At 36.6% G+C, this 20,854-nt stretch overlaps 1 protein-coding gene across 2 annotated transcripts in view; it reads left to right on the top strand.

Moving 5' to 3' along the window:
• The window catches only part of LOC127975036 (anoctamin-10), a 39,824-nt gene that overhangs the window by 564 nt on the left and 18,406 nt on the right, over positions 1–20,854 (top strand). For both annotated transcript variants that reach the window (XM_052578771.1, XM_052578770.1), the window contains exons 2-12: positions 2,313–2,463; positions 3,521–3,718; positions 6,098–6,232; positions 7,587–7,706; positions 8,067–8,400; positions 8,496–8,731; positions 9,353–9,408; positions 9,795–9,869; positions 9,983–10,165; positions 11,975–12,166; positions 13,400–13,528. In XM_052578771.1, coding sequence (XP_052434731.1) covers positions 2,325–2,463; positions 3,521–3,718; positions 6,098–6,232; positions 7,587–7,706; positions 8,067–8,400; positions 8,496–8,731; positions 9,353–9,408; positions 9,795–9,869; positions 9,983–10,165; positions 11,975–12,166; positions 13,400–13,528 — 1,797 coding nt within the window. In that variant the 5' untranslated portion in view covers positions 2,313–2,324. The remainder of the gene's footprint in view (positions 1–2,312; positions 2,464–3,520; positions 3,719–6,097; positions 6,233–7,586; positions 7,707–8,066; positions 8,401–8,495; positions 8,732–9,352; positions 9,409–9,794; positions 9,870–9,982; positions 10,166–11,974; positions 12,167–13,399; positions 13,529–20,854) is intronic.

Genomic DNA, 20,854 nt, shown 5'->3' with positions numbered 1-20,854 from the left:
CTTAAATATGGTACTTTACAAGCATTTAAGCTTTGCAAAGTGGTTGCAAGAGTGACATTTATGGGATACTTGTCCTTATAAATGTAAGTGGGGTCACATATAGCCAGTATTTGAATGTTTCCTAGTCGGGCATGTTTAGCTCCGCCCAGTAACTCATCTGTCAGTGATGTCAAACCCCGTTGACTGTTCATTTACACAGGACAAGCAAAGAAATATCGAATGTAATGAGAATCTCATGCTATTTCTGAGACATGTCCACAAACAGTGCTGCTCCTGCAAGTTTAGTTTTACACAGATCTTCTTTTGTTTTGTTTTTCTTGACACACCTTTTCATGTAATGTTACTTTTCAGGATGTTTTCACCCTTCCAGAATTGCATGTTTAAGGATGCATGCATCTTTAAATGGTTGATGTTAGGTTGTAAATGCAGATACAATCCATAAACAGATGCATACATACATTAATCACATCAGGCAGTTTGCAGTGTAGCAGCAGGCAGACACCAAAAAACACACAAAAATTTGAAAAATGGGGACATGTGTTATGTCCTCATAAGTCACCCTCTCCTTGTAATACCTGTGTCATACCCATGTCATTATACAGAGTTGTGTCCTGATATGTCACAAAAAAATGCCCCCCCCCCCACACACACACAGACACCTGTTTTGTACCTTTATGGTGACTTTCCATTCACGTATGTAGTTTTTATATTGAACCAACGATATTTCCTCCCTTTTAACCCCCAACCTTTTCCCTAAACCTAACCATAAGAAAGCATTTTGCAGTTTTAGATTAATTAAAACCTCAGACATAATCAAAATATATGTGATATAAAGAATAACAATGGAAACTTGACTGTGCAGTAAATAAGTACACCCCTACATCAGAGGCTTCATGATGTGTTTCTTTTAAGTTTGATAAAAACAACAAGAATACATAATTTGCTCATTCTTCCATACTGTGTGATGTTGGAGGGTTTCTTTCATGTACGGCCCATCACAACAGTTCAACTGGATTAAAGGTCTGGATTACAAGTGGTCTGAAATCCTCCATCTGTAAATTGTTTTACATACAATAGAATTAGTTTGGAAATGCCTAGAAGTCCCTTTCCACACTTTCCTTTAACCTTATAGAATATTGTAGTATTATCATCAGTGCTGATGTAGTGGTGCACTACTCATTTTTTCCACACACAAAATCTATTATTATTATTATTTTAGCTGCAAATGATAACAAAATGTACACTTGAAGATTGGGTACAATACTGCTGGTCAGACCAGCTTAGTTGGTATAAAAATAAAGAGACCACAGTGATACATGAGACACAAAAATAGCACTTGTAAAGTGAAAGTCGTGACATTTGCCAAGTATGGTAACCCATACTCGGAATTGGTGCTCTGTATTTAACCATCCAAGTGCACAAACACGCCAGTGAGAAGTGAACACATCGTGAACACACACCCGGAGCAGTGGGCATCTATAGATCCAGCGCCCGGGGAGCAACTGGGGGTTCAGTGCCTTGCTCAAGGACACTTCAGTCATGGGTATTGAGGATGGAAGAGAGCGCTGAACACAGACACTCTGTGAGCTGCTACAACTCATAAAAGCATCAGCTCCTTTAAAGCACCTTCAAATCTTGTCATCAGTTTTGTTATTTGACCAACGGAAAACTGATACACAGTACTTTTCAAAATGTTTAGTGCCACACGTTTTAATGTTTTTGAATAATGTTCTCCAAGACTGCATTTATTTGATCAGAAATACAGTAATGTGCTCAAGAAAAAATGTGATATTATTAGCCATGTTGAAAACAGCTGTGCTTTTTAATTTTCATTAGATTTCTTTTGTAATACTATAAAAGCCACATTTTATGATTTTAATATATTTGAACCAAATAAAAGTGTTTATTTCTAAAAAAAAAAACTAAAAAGAAATCCTACAAATTTGAAGGGTACTGTGTATTGGAAGAGTAAGTCATATTATAAAGTGAATTTACTGTATATGTGTTCAGCATCAAGCAAGCAGTACACAATATGTGAGACTGACATTTTTCTGTTTCCTTTGGTTTTGTTTCTTGTTTAACCAACCATGAATTTTATTCTAGCCTATTAGAATAGAATGACCTATTTGCATTAGTCTTCTGAATAACATGAAAACATTTTCATAAGCAGTTATGGATGCAAATAAGGCTCGCTCTTCACAGTGTCAATTGTGTGGCGTTACTTGTGCTGTTTCGTCTGCATTGAAGTAAAATCTAACCCTGTACCTTTTTTATGCCCCTTCCTTGTCTCTTTTTGTCTGTGTGTAACACAGGGATCAGGAAAAATGCAACTTGGCTTGTCGGTTTCTGACAGTGATGTCTCTTCGTTCACCCCTCTGGTGGTCCTGGAGCTAGCTGATGACACTAAAGCAGAGGCCATCTCTTGGTTACTAAACAGGATCAGAGACAAGCAGCAAAATGGAGGTGAGACCCCTGGCATGTTACATCTAGGAAAAGAGGCTGAAAGGAACTTAAAATTTTCTGTAATATCTACTTGCCTTCTGAAGTTGTCTGTGTTTGAAGTCCATTCTTTGTTTTTCGGGCCCCCGTCAGCGTTACTCAACCACTCTGACCCACCAAACATGGAGCATAGAGGAGCATAGACTATCAAATTCTGCTTGTAGAGGAAACACAAGTGCAAAGTTACTTCATACATATTGCTTGCACAGACAACAAGGAGCGACTCTGTGCCATATGAACTGCTTCGTGCCCTATTCATCAATTAAAGTAGTTTGACACTGCAGTGTTACATGTATATAAGTTCTAGCTCTGTAATGAATTTTAACTGTACTTAAACTGTTAAGCTGTCATAAATGATAAAGTACTGCTGTAATGTTTCGATACTAGAGACCAGTAACATGAGATGTCATTGTATCAAGCTGTTTTTATATTTATACAGATTATGGTTCAGTGACATGATGTTTGCTTTCTTCAAAAGTAAATAGAAAATTCCTTTTATAAATCGAAAATTCCTTCTTTGATTAGCATGTTTGCACTTTCAGTTTACTATTTCAAAACTTTAGTCTGCAACATCAAAATCATGTGATGTAGCCAGTATGCATAAAAAAAAAAAAAAAAAAAACAGGAAATGATTCCCTCGTGACTGTTCTCTGGTAAAATGAGCTCCCAACCACCACCCAGTCTACCATCACAAAAATCCTTTCTGCACTTCATCTCTGATTTATCTTGCTTACTAAATTAGATTTCCACTAAACTTGCCATTGTTTACTATGAATAATGCTGGCTTTATGTAATCTTCCTTATGTGTAATGATAAATGAATACATATGAATGTATATACTGTATGTCAACAATGCAAATATCATAAAATGTGACCTTTTGCCTGACAAGAAAATACTTCTTTTAGAGTCCATAAATAGAGTCACACAGTTTTCCTTAGTTAAATTTTATGCACATGCTTTATTCATTGGGAATTTGACATGGTAACGTATGTAGTGTAACATGGTGATTCTGTTTTACAGGAGCAGAGTTGTTGGTGAATCAGCTCCTGTTTCCAGCTCAGGCTGATCAGAAGTCTAATCCAAATGTCTTCGTGGTGGGCTCTACATTGCAAAGGCTCTTAAATGGAGCTGAGGATGTTGGATTGTTTAAGGAGTTTCAAGATGGGACAATGCGAGGATTCACTTATGCCAACAGAGAAAGCTTCAAAGACTTTAATGGTGAGATTTGTTAGAAACGAGATATTGATACTTTGAGAACAATTATCTTTATTAACTAGTTGCTTACTAGCATGTACATTACTAGTGTAAGGTCCAGGCACTCGGCCCAAGGAAGGTATCCGGTGCTGGATGAAGGTTTCCTACACGTTTGGTCTTTCGGTGCGTAGAGTTATTCAGTTTAGGTTAAACTCAAATCTGACTCCGTTTTATTATCTAATCTGACTCCATTTTAATTATGACCTCAGATTTAGTTTGAAAGGCAAATTGGTTGTTTGCCTGTCTCTAATTATTAGTACTCTGAGATTTGATTATTCTATTTATTCTCTCATATTATTGTACTCGTTCATTCGGGTGCTCATGTCGCTCAAAGATATCGCTTTGGCCTTAGCGTGTCTTATGGTCACATTCTCGTCAGTCTTGGTTATTAGACAGAGGTAATTGGCTAATACTTTAGAAGGCTGCTCATCTGCTTGCTCATTCTAATAGTACTTTTAATTAGCCCCCATAGATTTGTACAAACTTGAATAAAGCAACATTATTTCTAGTCAGAGGTCACAACCACTAATATAGGTATAAGCCGACCCATATTACTTTCCCTGATAGTAGTTTTGGTATGGTCATGCCATGGTTTCCCATGTACACTTAGCTAGAGTAATATTACAATAAACCGAGGTTAGGCTCACCCTATTTAGGTTGGTCGAAAAACATCCAGTTGGCCTAAACGGAAATTCCCTATAACCCCTTACAAACTAAGTTCACTTGAACTAATACCAAGTGTTAGTCGGATCTCTAAAGATACAGTTGGTGTGCCCTATGCTCCATCTCAATTGAATTTTAGTCCGTTACTAACCTGATGCAGAAATGCGGTAACAAGGATACAGCATAATCTACTAGTGCCAATAACTACAGAGTAAGACAGAATAGAATCAAATGTAACAGTTTATTAACAGTCAGGTAAATATGTATTACATAGCCAATTCATAGATATCAAATCAATACAAGACATCAAATGGTTGCTATAGGCTCATTCCAGCTACAGAAGGCCCTGATCCTTTTGCTGCAAACCTTTAAATACATCAGACCAAGACAAACACCCCCCGAGATGGAGACAGATACTAACAATTGGAATTTGCATTAAGTCAGGTCCCAGACCAGGGTAGTTTACACCTCAAAGGGAACAGAATGTAATTTATATGGAAGACCCTGTAAAAGGGCACTCCCATTACAGTGATCAAAATATCTCTTGACTCTTAAGATCTATATTTTAATCTACTTTTGCAAGATTGAAACCATTGTACCAGTTGCACTGAGACATTTCCAATGATACTAGACATGAGTGTTAGTTCACTTGCATTGACATTTTCATGTAATCATTTTGAGCAGATTGAGTAGAAGGAAGAATGGGTGAAGGGATTTAAAATGAAACAAATGGCCAGAAGGGAAGGAGGTCTCCTGCGCCTCCACTCTGTGGGGTGTCTCGAAGATGCCCGTGTATGTTTGTATTGTCTGTTTCTCAGGAGATCAAAGTATCTCCGGTTCTTTCATCCTTACGCTAGAATACTGTTTATTACTATTTCTGATGAACATATTAATGTCTAATTCTGAATGACCATATTTTAGATTCCCCCTACGTACACAACAATTACCTTACTAACTATTAATAAGTAGCAAATTAGGTTATTATTAGTTTATTGAGGTTAAAGTCATAAGGGCTGTTTACACAACAATGTTTTCAGCGTAAAACGGGAAACATAATATGCTTTATAAACTTTTTAACTCATATTCATTATACGTTTTTGGAAATGCCCCTGTTATCATTTTTGTGTAAACACCCAATATGGGAGTCTTTGAAAATGGTGATGTCATGCACATGCGTAGTATGCGTTAGGTATGTAGACATGTACAGTACGTGTCGATTTTAAAGGCAAGCGTTAACAAACATATACAACAATGCTGGAGTATATGGTACTGTTATTGCTACTCAAGAGTTTGCTAACGCTTCTTCACCAATATTACTGTACAACCAAGGTACTGTTGTTTACTAACAAGGTGACAGCACCAACTACTGAACTGCCATACGTAATATAGCATTTTTTGGCCGTTTTTGAGGATATATGTACGTGCGAATCATTTTGAAAATGTTTTTGTGTATATGTAAAACTTTTTTAAAAGTAGTATGTAGACAAGCGCAGTACGTGTCGATTTTAAAGGCAAGCGCGAACAAACATACAGTTTATTACTACATCATTGTCATGTAAACGTAGGCTAAAAGTGTGACAAGTTTTTCCAACATGAATACAGTATTAAGATACAATACACTCAGTAACTGTATTGGCGAAGATTGTTCTGTGACATTGCGTTGTTACATTTTAATCATAGGAGATGGAGAAGGATTTCTCAGTGACGCAGAGTGTCAATACATTATCAAACATGAGTTGGACACACTTAGGGCTAAGAATGAAGAGCATGTCCCTGGATACCCAAAGCTCAAGCTCTACCCTGGAAAATCAGTTGGTAAGTGTATTTCTATAACCAGCTGCATTAGATAAATACAGTAACAAAAACATTAAAGTTGCTGTGTGTATTTATTTTATTTTATTTAAAATGCTTCTATCCCAGATTGAAATGCAGACTCAGTAAGTTATTTGTAAATTTTCCACACAGTTTTATACATGCTGGGTCTTTTATGCTTTCAAAATTGTTCAGTTTGTTTGAACGGCCCGGCACAAGAACAGTACCTCAAATAACGGTGTGTATCAACTTGAAATCTAAATTGACCCCATTTACATGTCATCTGTGCATCATATTCCTAGCAGTTGTTCATCCTCATAACCTTTAAACAAAAAGTTATAAATTGCTTCTCTGAGGGGAAGGTGGTGAAAATGCTGGTAAAGTGTTAGTTCACCCAAAAATGAAAATTCTGTCATTAATTACTCACCCTCATACTGACCATCAAACCCGCAAGACCTTTGTTCATCTTCGGAATACAAATTAAGATATTTTTGATAAAATCCCATGAGATTACTTTTTGTGCGCAAAATCGCAAATAAAATAAAATAATAATAATAATTTGTTCAACAATTATTTTCTGCACATATATGTGCTGTTGTACTTTCTAATGTTGAATTCTGACACGAATCAGAAGAAATTATTGAATAAAGTTATTTTGGTTTTCGTTGTGCACAAGAAGTATTTTCGTAGCTTCATAAAATTAAGGACGAACCACTGATGTCACATGGACTATATTAATTATGTCCTTACTACCATTCTGGGCCTTGAACGTGTCAGTTGCATTGCTGTACTGTATATGTAGGGTCAGAAAGCTCTCGGATTTCATCAAATATATCTTAATTTGTGTTCTGAAGATGAACAAAAGTCTTACAGGTTTGGAACTACATGAGGGTGAGTAATTAATGAGAGAATATTCATTTTTACTAACCATTTTGCCAATGGCCACACTTTCTGTGTGCTGAAACAAGATTAGTGTAAATGTTGATTACTCTGTTATAGGTTATTCAAAAGGGAAATTTTGAAATGGAATATTAATATTGGTGTTTTACTTTAAAAAAATAATGTTGAAGTAAGTGTTAGTATTTGTAAGGTCATGTTAACTCAACATGGCGTTTCACTGCACATGTAGAATAAAACTATTTCTTTGTGTTGCTTTACATCAGAGTGAAACTGTCTTGAAATAGAAAAAGTGCAGCGTGGTCAACAGTTGAAACTATATTTAAAACATTGCCATTCAGATTGTCATATTTGCTGTTTAACACTAAAGCTTTAGTATTTATTTTATTCACATGTTTTTTCACAGTGCTTTTTTGGTTTTATGTTTAAAATGACATTTTATCTGTAAACTCTTTTCCAGTGCGGAGGTTGCAGTCTAAAGGTGTCCTAATCCAGTATTTTCCTCTCCATAACAAAGAAGACCTTAAAAGACTCTCGTTCTCATGGTACAAAAAGTTCAAACTGTCCTTCCAGCCACTGGGTGAGTCACTCCATCTGTGTGCGCTGGCAGCATGAACTTTAAACCCAACTCCAACTTTATTATCAGTTTTCTGATACAACTTACTGTGGAAAGAATTTCACAAGAGTTTTTGTTGTACATTTGATGGGTGTGTTGATTTATAGCTGTTCTCTTTAATTATTTAGGGAATTAAAAAGTACTGTTGATTTGCCTTGCTTAATACAAATGTAAAGTGAAGCAGATTTGTAGTTGCACCATCTCAAAGCTCATCTCCACTTAAAGTCTGGTGTTTTTGAACATTAAACACATGCATTGAAACTGCTGTATGCACAGGATGCTATATTGATGGCAGATGTTCTGTTTGTGTCTTCCATGATGTAGATGACATCAGACATTACTTTGGTGAGGGTCTGGCGCTCTACTTTGGATTTCTGGAGTATTTCACATTTGCCTTGGTGCCCATGGCCCTCATCGGTATCCCTTACTACCTCTTTGACTGGGAGGACTATGACAAGTATGTGCTGTTTGCCGTCTTCAACCTGGTTTGGTCTACAGTATTCTTGGAAGTGTGGAAGAGATGTAGTGCTACGTTGGCATATGGGTGGGGAACTCTTTGCCGCAAAAAAGCATTTGAAGAACCAAGAGCTGGATTCCATGGAGCTCTGGGATTAAATCCAGTCACGGGCCGAGAGGAACCGGTCTACCCTAGCTCAAAGTACTAGTTTTTAAATGTTATCATGTTTAAAAAAAAAAATATATAGTATCATGATAAATATGGGATGTTTGACAGTCTTTATTTTCCCACGACAGGCGGCAGTTGAGGATATATTTGGTGTCGGTTCCCTTCGTTCTGCTGTGCCTGTATCTGTCCTTTTACGTGATGATGGTTTACTTTGACATGGAGTTCTGGGCCATAAATACATACCATGAAAATCCTAACATTGCGACGAGCATTCTGCTGTTTGTACCCAGTATCATCTACGCGGTGGTCATCGAGATCATGAACTTACTGTATCGCTATGCTGCAGAGTTTCTCACTGAATGGGGTGAGCCAGAAATTCTTGGTTTTTTTTTTTCATTCTTATTTTATATTCTTTGTTTTTTGTCTTGGCTTAATAACAGTTAACTTTAAAGGGATAGTTCACCCCAAAATGAAAATTCTGTCATTAATTACTCAGCCTCATGTCGTTCCAAACTCATAAAACATTTGTTTATCTTCAGAGCACAAATTAAGATATTTTTAATGGAATCTGAGAGCTCTCTGAGCCTCCCATCAATAGCAACGCAACTATAATGTTCTCAAGTCCAGAAAATATATTATTTTATTACTACATATAACTATATCCATTTGCGTATCTTCGCAAAATTTAAGTTGAGCCACTGATATCAGTTTATATTTTTATTGATTTTAATTTGAACATTTTAAATTAGAATGGAGTTAGAGTATTTAAATATATTAATAATAATTTATTTAAATGCTTAAGGCATCTCACTTCCTCCTTGAGTTTGCTGAGGCCCCATAGTTAAGAAACATTGGTTTAAATCATATTTATTTGTGATGTTGCCATCATTTCATGGAAAGGCTATTAATGACTCACGCCAATAATTAGTTTCTGTTACCTTCCAACACGAAGGCAAATCACATTCCTTGTATTTCATTTTTACAGAAAACCACAGACTGGAGTCATCATTTCAGAATCACCTTGTGCTCAAAGTTTTGGTGGTATGCTTTCAGTTTTTCTTTTTTTTCATTCTTGTAATATTGAGCATTGAATTGACTTGAATTTAATGTTTTACTAATAAAAAAAAAAAAAAAAAAAAAAAAAAAAATATATATATATATATATATATATATATATATATATATATATATATATATATATATATATATATATATATTTGCTTCTTTAAATATATTGGGTAATTTTAAAACCGTGATTTCAATGCCTATATGGTTCTATTTAAAAATCATTAGTAACTATAAATGACTGGAATAGTAGTGAAAATGCATTGGTCTAAAGGTGTGGTAACCCTGGCTTTATTAAAATAATGCACATTTCTAAAGCGAAGATTCTGTTTTTATTATTGGATGTTTTTGTTTGTTTCCAGTTTAACTTCGTGAACTGCTTTGCCTCTCTCTTCTATATTGCATTTGTCATGCAAAATATGGTGCTTTTGAGACAGGTAAGTATTTCAGACGAAGCTCAGCAGCTTCGCCAAGCAATATATCAAGTGTAGTTACAAGATGCCTCATGGTTTAAAATGGAGGGAAATTGTCTCTGTGTGTGGAACCTCAGAGTTTGGCCACTCTGCTCATCACCTCTCAAATCCTGAATCAAGTGATGGAGGCCTTCCTGCCATACTGGCTACAGAGGAGGAGGAACAAGAAAGTCCATAAGAGGATGAGGAGACTGATGGGTGATAAAGAGCTCCCCCTGCTGGGACAAGTTCAGCTGGAGACCGAAATGAACACCTATCTGGTAGGTTATGGAATTACATTTGGTTCAATAATAATGAACGAAACTTTTTAAAACTGAACCTAACTTTTTCATAAGCTATCAAAAATATGCCATTACAAAAGAAGAAAAAGCACAATGAAAAGGAAAAAAATGAACCCAGTCACACAAATTTAACAGGCTCCTCAGTTTCATTCTTCGCTTCATTCTTTGTTAATGTCTTTCAAAGATTCGTTTTGGCTAATCGTGGATTCTGAATTAATTTCATTATGCTTTGAGGTTTTTCGTTTGATGTTTTGACACAAACTTCTCGTGGGGGCGGGCTTAACAGTGGTCTACTCTGATTGGATAGCATATTGGAAAGCTCTCGCTGTGATTAGTATTACTAAATATGTAAATAATATTTGACCTTTGATCATCTCAGTCTGTAAAGATGTCCTTCAAGGCAGCTTGAAGTAAGCTTTTTTTACTGAATGACAATAATAACAATAACAATGAAAATAACAAACTGTTGCACACTGTAACATGAAAAACTTGTATCGATGTAATTGGTTACTTAAGTAACACAAGCTTACTTCAAGCTGCCTTGAAGGACAAGAGCTCATCTTTACAGACTGAGACGATCAAAGATCAAATATTATTTACGTATTTAGTAATACAACGCACAACGTATTGCATACAAATCACTGTGAGAGCTTTTTCATTTTCTTTTTTTTTATTAATGTAGAGAACAAAAACATACAAAAGTATAAACATACATCACATAATATCAACCACAAAAAAATAATAAAGTATAAAATAGAACTAAAGAAAAGATCAAAGGCAGAGCAAATTCTAACAGTCCTAAGCTTTCTTATTAGTAGATACTGAAATTACATTCAAAAAGTTTTCCATTACTTTTAGTAAAACAGAGAAGACAGGTCTACAGTTGGAGAATTTGCATTTGTGGATGTGAAATTTGTTTAGGAATTTTTTTTTTATTAATAACAAAACTGTTATTTTTGTTTGTGGGGTCAGTCATAATACCCAAATATAATGTTTTTCATATGTACTGAGAAGCCTGGCAAAATCTTACAGTTGATTAACACACCAATATAATCCCAAAGTTTCTGAGTGTAGTTACATGACGAAAATAAGTATACAGTTTCTTCAGAACTCAAACAAAAAGAACCTGTGTATGATCTTAAAATAAATGTCTTTCACTTTGTCTGGTAAAAAAGAATTTTTTGCGGTAGAGACCAGATTTAATCACCGCGAGAGCTTTCCAATATGCGTGGCGCGCGCCACAGAATGACGTCTGTACTTCCCGATCAGAGAGCACCTCTCCATCAAAAGCTCCATCCAATCAGAGTAGATCACTGTTAAGCCCGCCCCCATGAGAGGTTTGTGTCAAAACACCAAACGAAAAACTGCGAAGCATAAGCAAAATCTGTTGCAATGTATTCAGAATCCACGATTAGCGAAAACAAAGAATGAAGTATATATGAAGAGCCTGTTAAATTTCTGCGACTGAGTTCATTTTTTGCATTTTCATTTTGTTTTTTCTTCTTTTGTAATGGCATATTTTTTATAGTTTATGAGAAAAGTTACATTGAGTTTTATTAAGTTTCGTTCATTATTATTGAACCAAATGTTATTCCATAGTAGGTCCCAGTAATGCAACTGTTATCAGTTGGGTACACCTTGAGTCTCAAAGAATATATAACAAGCACTTTCCCCTAAAGTCCACCTTAGGAGTTTCTTGCACCAAAAAACATCATCATTTAGGTTTTAAATCACAATATATGTCCCTTTTTGACCTTTACATTTCTCTGTTATAACTTCTCTGATCAGGGCACATTTGACGATTACCTGGAGCAGTTCCTGTTGTTCGGCTATGTGAGTCTGTTCTCCTGTGTGTATCCTCTGGCTGCTGTGCTGGTGGTGCTGAACAACATCACCGAGGTTTATTCTGACGCCTTCAAGATGTGCCATGTTTTCAAGCGTCCCTTTTCAGAACCAGCCGCGAACATCGGTGTGTGGCAGGTGAGAAATTCTCATGAGGTCTCAAGTCTCACATCCAGAAGAGCTGGTAATTGACTGTACTTTAGAGAAAGCTTAACAAACAGAAGAAATATAAAGTGCCATAAAAACAGAGTTGAATCTGATGAACTTCAAATGTTTATTTGAATCGTCATAATTACGCTGCATGTCATGGATATCTATGTTAAAAACAAATACAGAAAAAAAGGTGCTATTTTAATATTAGCAATCGAAAATGTGGCCTTCTTTCTTTAATATTGATTGTTTAAAGTTTCTTACAAAAATAGAAATCGTTATTATTTATGTTTATGTATGACCTCATGCCCTTCTATTCCATATGCCCGTTGTTTTTCATAAAACATTGACCATCAAAAATCATCCTAATATGCGTTTCCTATTAATTTAAAATGAATTGTAACAATGAATGGTAATAATAATGTAAAAGAAGAATTAAAAATAAGAAACATGTACACGGTTATCTTAAACCATATGATAGCATTGTCTGAGGACATAATTTTTACTGTTGGGTGAACTTGCGTGCAAAGGCCCATGAAAGATGGATTTGGCACAGTTTTACTCCTATTCAGAGAAAAGGGCATGCGAAATTGATATCACACAGTGGTGTACAAAGTACACAAATCATATACTTGAGTTAAAGTACAAATGCTCCAATAAAAATATAAGTACTACTTTAAAGTTTGTCTTGAGTAAACGGTACAAAAGTACTTTTTTTTTAATGTACCAATGTATCAAATGTAAAACTCCATCATTTATGTATTTATTTAATGTGATATGCTTCATCCTTTTACCCAGAATACCTCAGAGTCAGAACTAGGCATAAGGAAGATTAGTGGAAACAGACATTTAAATGATCAAAAACATCAAAACACACTATTCTCTCTTATATACTGTATCTGATATCCACTTACCATTTTAATTTATTTAAACTAAATGTCTTTATAAGAAACATCTGTCTGTCCCATTTAAATGGTTCTATATGTTTACAAACCAGTGTTATTCTAGTACTATTATAGCATTTGATAATATTTTAAATTAGCTTTTATTATTATTTGTTTTATGTGCTGTTGCCATCTTTATTTATTACATTTCTCTCTCTCTCTCTCTCTCTCTCTCTCTCTCACACACACACACACACACACACACACACACATACACACACAAAGGCACACACACTTACAAAAACAAAACTAACATTTCATCTTTTTATTCTTTCAGTTGGCATTCGAGACGATGAGCCTTATTGCCGTGGTGACCAACTGTGCCTTGATTGGTTTATCCCCACAAGTGAAAGCATATTTCCCTGAATCAGACACTCAGCTGATCCTCATTGTGGTGGCAATAGAGGTAACACATTCTCCTGTCCTTAAACTATGATAACCTGTAACCTCCTTTTGCAATGGCCCAGATGGTCCATAAGGTGGCATCAGTGAGTTGTTTTCATTCTGCATGTGAGTGTGTGAGTGTTAAAGGGTGCTAAACTTGGCTGTAGTCCTTGTTTCCTTAACCGCCATCCTGGTGGTTTGGATAATGCAGGAAACATAGTGTACTAGACTTTGTCAGTTTGTGTAAGAGAAGAATCCAGATCCCCACTACAGTGGAGCTCCAGTCCATGTGGGTTAACGTCAGAATTAAACAGGAGGTTCAGTAAAGGATAAGCTTTGCTTCTAGCCTCAGGAGACCCGCTCAAAATAACTGACCCAAAGCATGGAGAGAATCACGCACTCACACACAAACACACTAGAGGCTTGTGTTTTTTGGGGAAGAGAAAATAGAACTCCTGCAATTCTGTGTGAACCTGGCGGGGATCTGGGGAGGAATTCATTGTGCCATGTCTTGTTTTCCGCTAATTAAACTTCGCAGTAATCACTGGAGTTGTAATTAGGCCATACTGATTTGCGCACGGCATCGGCGTACCGTGACAGAATTTTAAATAAAACTCAAAAACCGGGAGTGCTGTGGGAATAGAAAAGTCTTGACAAACCTCAAAAGCAAATGTCTGTAGTAATTCGGGTTTGTGTGTGGCTTTGTTGTTTCGTTCTGCAACATTAAATCAAGTAAACTTAATCTAAATTGACTCAAGTGAGAGAAGATATGCATGTCAAATCAAAAGCAAACCGTAGCATATTCGCCTCGAATAGGCTGTATTCAGATTGATTGGATTGAGTTTGGCTGCTCCTGCTGGTGGGTGTAAATTGATTTGTTTAGGGCTGGTTCCGCTGGAGAACTGGTGTGCTGGCAACACTGGGACAGCTGCTGTCAGCTCAGGCCATGGCAGGTCAGCTTGTTGCTCCAAATCAACTTTGTTGTTTGTTTGTGGGTGAGTGTGTGGTTGCACTCTATGCCTGTATTTCTGATGTGTTTATTCATTTCCTGTGACGGCCATTGCACTCATCAACCTTTGATTGCTTGGATGGTAGAGTAGAGGATGTTACATTAGAACAGTTGTGTAACTAGTCTAATGTAACATCCTCTACTATCTATCTATCTTTCTATCTATCTATACCAGGGTAGGCAACAGAAGGCCTGACAATTATATATATATATATATATATATATATATATATATATATATATATATATATATATATTTATATATATATATATATATATACATTTTGTGAATGATGCTGGCGATTAACTGTGCCGATTACCTAATTTGGAGGCCTGTTAATTTAGACAACGAATTAACAAATAAATAAATCACAAACATGATATTTCTGAATAAAATAATTTTATACACTTTTGTTATATGTAATTTGTCATTTTCAATTAATATATGTCTGCTATCTTCTTCTCATTGGCCTATTAGGCCTCTTATTATTATTAAGTTACTCCTGTTATTAAATTAATATTAGGCCACAATTTATTTGCCCCGCAATAATTTCATAGTGCATCATGGGAATGTGTCGTCACAGCGGCAATGCATTCTGGAAATTTAGTTCAAGGGAGCTACAGGGGAGACCTTCACTCTTCACTCTGGGTGACTAAATGATGTATAATATAAGCCACTGGCTAGATTTTACTTACCAGTGTGTGAGTTGGAGGCTAAGTATAAGTTTAGCACCGATATATTTTCACTTGTCGTAGTCATGGCCTAATGGTTAGAGAGTCGGACTCCCAATCGAAAGGTTGTGAGTTCGAGTCGCAGGTCCGCAGGAATTGTGGGTGGGGGTATCTACAGTTCTCTCTCCACCTTCAATACCACGACTTAGGTGCCCTTGAGCAAGGCATCGAACCCCCAACTGCTCCCCGGGCGCCGCAGCATAAATGGCTGCCCACTGCTCCGGGTGTGTGCTCACAGTGTGTGTGTGTGTGTTCACTGCTCTGTGTGTGTGCACTTCGGATGGGTTAAATGCAGAGCACAATTTCTGAGTATGGGTCACCACCATACTTGGCTGAATGTCACGTCACTTTCACTTTTTTCACTTTCATAATGATTAGAGAGATGGACTTGTAACCATGAATAGCGCTCTTCCACCCTCGATACTCATGGCTGAAGTGTCCTTGAGCAAGGCACTGAACCCCAATTGCTCACCAGGTGCTGGAACAAATAGCTGCCCACTGCTTGTGTGTGTGTGTGTGTGTTCCCTACTCAGTGCTGTGTGTGTGCACTTGGATGGGTTAAATGCAAAGCACCAATTGCGAGTATTGGTTACCATACTTGGCAAATGTCACAACTTTATTTTTCTTTATATGGTGATTCAATTGCCAAAGTGTCCGTAGAGGGCTCTTATTTATTTATTTATTTATTTATTTATTATTTATTTTATATTTTTGCAGAGCAGAATAACATTGAAATCGTGAGATTCAGTCCTCAGAAATGGAAGTATGGAAATGATGTAGTCAATAAACACATTATACCTAACGAAACTGAATTGTTTACTTGACCTTATAATTATCTTTAAAAAAAAGGAAAATAAAATCTATTCATTTCAAGCTGTTAGACATAAATAAACATACAGTCATGTCTGTCCCAACTTAATATATATATATATATTTTATTAATTAGTTTTATTGAAGGGGGGGAAATGCTTTTAAATTGCCATTAATGGAGAAAACTGCTTTTTGGAACTATAATAATGAAGTTATGTCATCTAGCAGGTGTGTCTAAATGGACCATGTTAACCAGCCAAAAACCTAGAGCCCTTGGGTGTTACGTGTCAACTTTTAGCTGAATTAATGGCTTGTGTTTGTGGCTACCTAATCCTTTTGACTCAAGTGAGAGAAGATATGCATGTCAAATCAAAAGCAAACCGTAGCATATTCCATAGCATAATTTAGTTCAAGGGAGCTACAGGGGAGACCTTCACTCTTCACTCTGGGTGACTAAATGATGTATAATATAAGCCACTGGCTAGATTTTACTTACCAGTGTGTGAGTTGGAGGCTAAGTATAAGTTTAGCACCGATATATTTTCACTTGTCGTAGTCATGGCCTAATGGTTAGAGAGTCGGACTCCCAATCGAAAGGTTGTGAGTTCGAGTCGCAGGTCCGCAGGAATTGTGGGTGGGGGTATCTACAGTTCTCTCTCCACCTTCAATACCACGACTTAGGTGCCCTTGAGCAAGGCATCGAACCCCCAACTGCTCCCCGGGCGCCGCAGCATAAATGGCTGCCCACTGCTCCGGGTGTGTGCTCACAGTGTGTGTGTGTGTGTTCACTGCTCTGTGTGTGTGCACTTCGGATGGGTTAAATGCAGAGCACAATTTCTGAGTATGGGTCACCACCATACTTGGCTGAATGTCACGTCACTTTCACTTTTTTCACTTTCATAATGATTAGAGAGATGGACTTGTAACCATGAATAGCGCTCTTCCACCCTCGATACTCATGGCTGAAGTGTCCTTGAGCAAGGCACTGAACCCCAATTGCTCACCAGGTGCTGGAACAAATAGCTGCCCACTGCTTGTGTGTGTGTGTGTGTTCCCTACTCAGTGCTGTGTGTGTGCACTTGGATGGGTTAAATGCAAAGCACCAATTGCGAGTATTGGTTACCATACTTGGCAAATGTCACAACTTTATTTTTCTTTATATGGTGATTCAATTGCCAAAGTGTCCGTAGAGGGCTCTTATTTATTTATTTATTTATTTATTTATTATTTATTTTATATTTTTGCAGAGCAGAATAACATTGAAATCGTGAGATTCAGTCCTCAGAAATGGAAGTATGGAAATGATGTAGTCAATAAACACATTATACCTAACGAAACTGAATTGTTTACTTGACCTTATAATTATCTTTAAAAAAAAGGAAAATAAAATCTATTCATTTCAAGCTGTTAGACATAAATAAACATACAGTCATGTCTGTCCCAACTTAATATATATATATATATTTTATTAATTAGTTTTATTGAAGGGGGGGAAATGCTTTTAAATTGCCATTAATGGAGAAAACTGCTTTTTGGAACTATAATAATGAAGTTATGTCATCTAGCAGGTGTGTCTAAATGGACCATGTTAACCAGCCAAAAACCTAGAGCCCTTGGGTGTTACGTGTCAACTTTTAGCTGAATTAATGGCTTGTGTTTGTGGCTACCTAATCCTTTTGACTCAAGTGAGAGAAGATATGCATGTCAAATCAAAAGCAAACCGTAGCATATTCCATAGCATAATTTAGTTCAAGGGAGCTACAGGGGAGACCTTCACTCTTCACTCTGGGTGACTAAATGATGTATAATATAAGCCACTGGCTAGATTTTACTTACCAGTGTGTGAGTTGGAGGCTAAGTATAAGTTTAGCACCGATATATTTTCACTTGTCGTAGTCATGGCCTAATGGTTAGAGAGTCAGACTCCCAATCGAAAGGTTGTGAGTTCGAGTCGCAGGTCCGCAGGAATTGTGGGTGGGGGTATCTACAGTTCTCTCTCCACCTTCAATACCACGACTTAGGTGCCCTTGAGCAAGGCATCGAACCCCCAACTGCTCCCCGGGCGCCGCAGCATAAATGGCTGCCCACTGCTCCGGGTGTGTGCTCACAGTGTGTGTGTGTGTGTTCACTGCTCTGTGTGTGTGCACTTCAGATGGGTTAAATGCAGAGCACAATTTCTGAGTATGGGTCACCACCATACTTGGCTGAATGTCACGTCACTTTCACTTTTTTCACTTTCATAATGGTTAGAGAGATGGACTTGTAACCATGAATAGCGCTCTTCCACCCTCGATACTCATGGCTGAAGTGTCCTTGAGCAAGGCACTGAACCCCAATTGCTCACCAGGTGCTGGAACAAATAGCTGCCCACTGCTTGTGTGTGTGTGTGTGTTCCCTACTCAGTGCTGTGTGTGTGTGCACTTGGATGGGTTAAATGCAAAGCACCAATTGCGAGTATTGGTTATGGTACTTGGCAAATGTCACAACTTTATTTTTCTTTATATGGTGATTCAATTGCCAAAGTGTCCGTAGAGGGCTCTTATTTATTTATTTATTTATTTATTTATTTATTATTATTTATTTTATATTTTTGCAGAGCAGAATAACATTGAAATCGTGAGATTCAGTCCTCAGAAATGGAAGTATGGAAATGATGTAGTCAATAAACACATTATACCTAACAAAACTGAATTGTTTACTTGACCTTATAATTATCTTTAAAAAAAAGGAAAATAAAATCTATTCATTTCAAGCTGTTAGACATAAATAAACATACAGTCATGTCTGTCCCAACTTAATATATATATATTTTTTATTAATTAGTTTTATTGAAGGGGGGGAAATGCTTTTAAATTGCCATTAATGGAGAAAACTGCTTTTTGGAACTATAATAATGAAGTTATGTCATCTAGCAGGTGTGTCTAAATGGACCATGTTAACCAGCCAAAAACCTAGAGCCCTTGGGTGTAACGTGTCAACTTTTAGCTGAATTAATGGCTTGTGTTTGTGGCTACCTAAGGGACGGTTCTAAACCTGTTTGGAAATAACTTAAAAATTTGTCTGTCTGGTGCTGCAAATGATTGCTGGACTTGACACTAAATTGACGTGCATTAATTTACATTTACTTTATTTAATTTTAAAGGTATAAATGGAGAAAATATTGGTTGTATTAAAGAAATTGAATTTTAATGGCATAATGTTTTTTATACCATACAAACTGTATTTCCGATCCTCTTAGCATCCCTCTAAAGATCGTTTCCTCATGGCCATGGGGACCAAAAGTGTCTCCACAACAAAATTTACTGGTATTATTATTCTTGTGGGGACATTTATTCCCCATAATTTAGAGAAAACCAGGTCCACATGCACACATTCTTGCATGTGTGGTTTAGGGGGCCATTACATTTCTATTCCCTTACACTAACCCTAACCTAAACCTACCACTTACAGGAAACTACTGCCAATTTTTGAATGACAAAAACACAGTTTAGTATGTTTTTTTTTTTTAAGCCATTTGGTGTTCATTGACACAGGATGTTATAGTACCCATGTCATTATACACATCATTTATCATTTCAAATTAACGCGTCTAGAGAGAGCGGTAGATATTAACGGTAAAATAGAGCATGAAACGTTTTACCAGCCAATAACTGGTTATTATAGTAAAAAAAAAAAAAAAAAAAAAAAAACTAACAATGATTAGTTGTCATATGACACTGGTTATTGTATATGTGAGTTTTGTTGTAATCAATTTTGTCATTTTATTAAATAGAAATGTAATATATTACCAAAAATATAGTCCTTTTATTTAGTAAGGACAAATATTGCAGGCAAGGTGCTTTCTCAAAAGCGATAAAAAAGATTTGTTAATGGAATTTTTAAAGCACTAGAGTCTATAAATTCAGGATTTTACTCATTAATAGCTATAGCGATTCTCTGTCATTAACAAACGTATGTTTGTGTATATGCACATTTCCTTAGAACTCACACACTGGGTAGAAAGCAAGTCACATTCTCTGTCTATTATGCAGGGCGCTTCTCAAGGCTGTCTTTCTATATTTTATTGACTCTTTTAGTTCATTAAGTGGAGTGAGCAGGGATTGGCATCGGATCAGTATGCAGAGGGGGAGGGTTTGCTTCTCATCGACTGCAGAGTGCTCTGTGATGTATGGATCACTTTCAGAAGTAGTAATACAATATCATATAGTCTGACATGACAATATGATATATACCAACAGAGCAGGACAGGACAAACGACTAAATTATTTAGATTATTGCAGCATATTATGACATTATAGAAGATTTTTTATATTGACTGATGAAAAAACAAATGTTTGTTAGCTTACTGGCCACTCAAGATTACACTTTCAGGTCTCTCATGTTCAAAACCCCCAGATACGGTTCAATTTCTGTCAATGTCAGTGGGATTATTACCGTAATTCCTCAAATAAAAACCGGTAGTCAAATAAACGCCGGGCCTCTTATAGTGGCTGGGGGAAAGGTCAACACGGACAAATAAAGGCCGGTCTTAAATAAAGGCGGGGGGAAAATTTGTGCAGCAGAGCCATATAACGAACATACACGGTACACTGCCGGAGCGTTTCTCATTCTCGAGTCAAGAACCGGTTCCATCGGTTTTCGGTAGGGGTGTGAACGGATAGTCGAACATTCGAATATTCGTTCTGCTGTAATTATTCGATAAATAAAAATTATATTTGAATTCTGATATATTTTTGCTTGCCGTAAAAAAATAAAAAAAAATAATTAATGAATGAATAAGAACTGCAGTCTTTTACA

The sequence above is a fragment of the Carassius gibelio genome, chromosome B16 (assembly GCF_023724105.1).
Source record: "Carassius gibelio isolate Cgi1373 ecotype wild population from Czech Republic chromosome B16, carGib1.2-hapl.c, whole genome shotgun sequence".
In the NCBI taxonomy this organism is placed as follows: Eukaryota; Metazoa; Chordata; class Actinopteri; order Cypriniformes; family Cyprinidae; genus Carassius; species Carassius gibelio.
The sequence above is the reverse complement of the archived record's forward strand: the minus strand, read 5'-3'. Positions and strand labels throughout refer to the sequence as shown.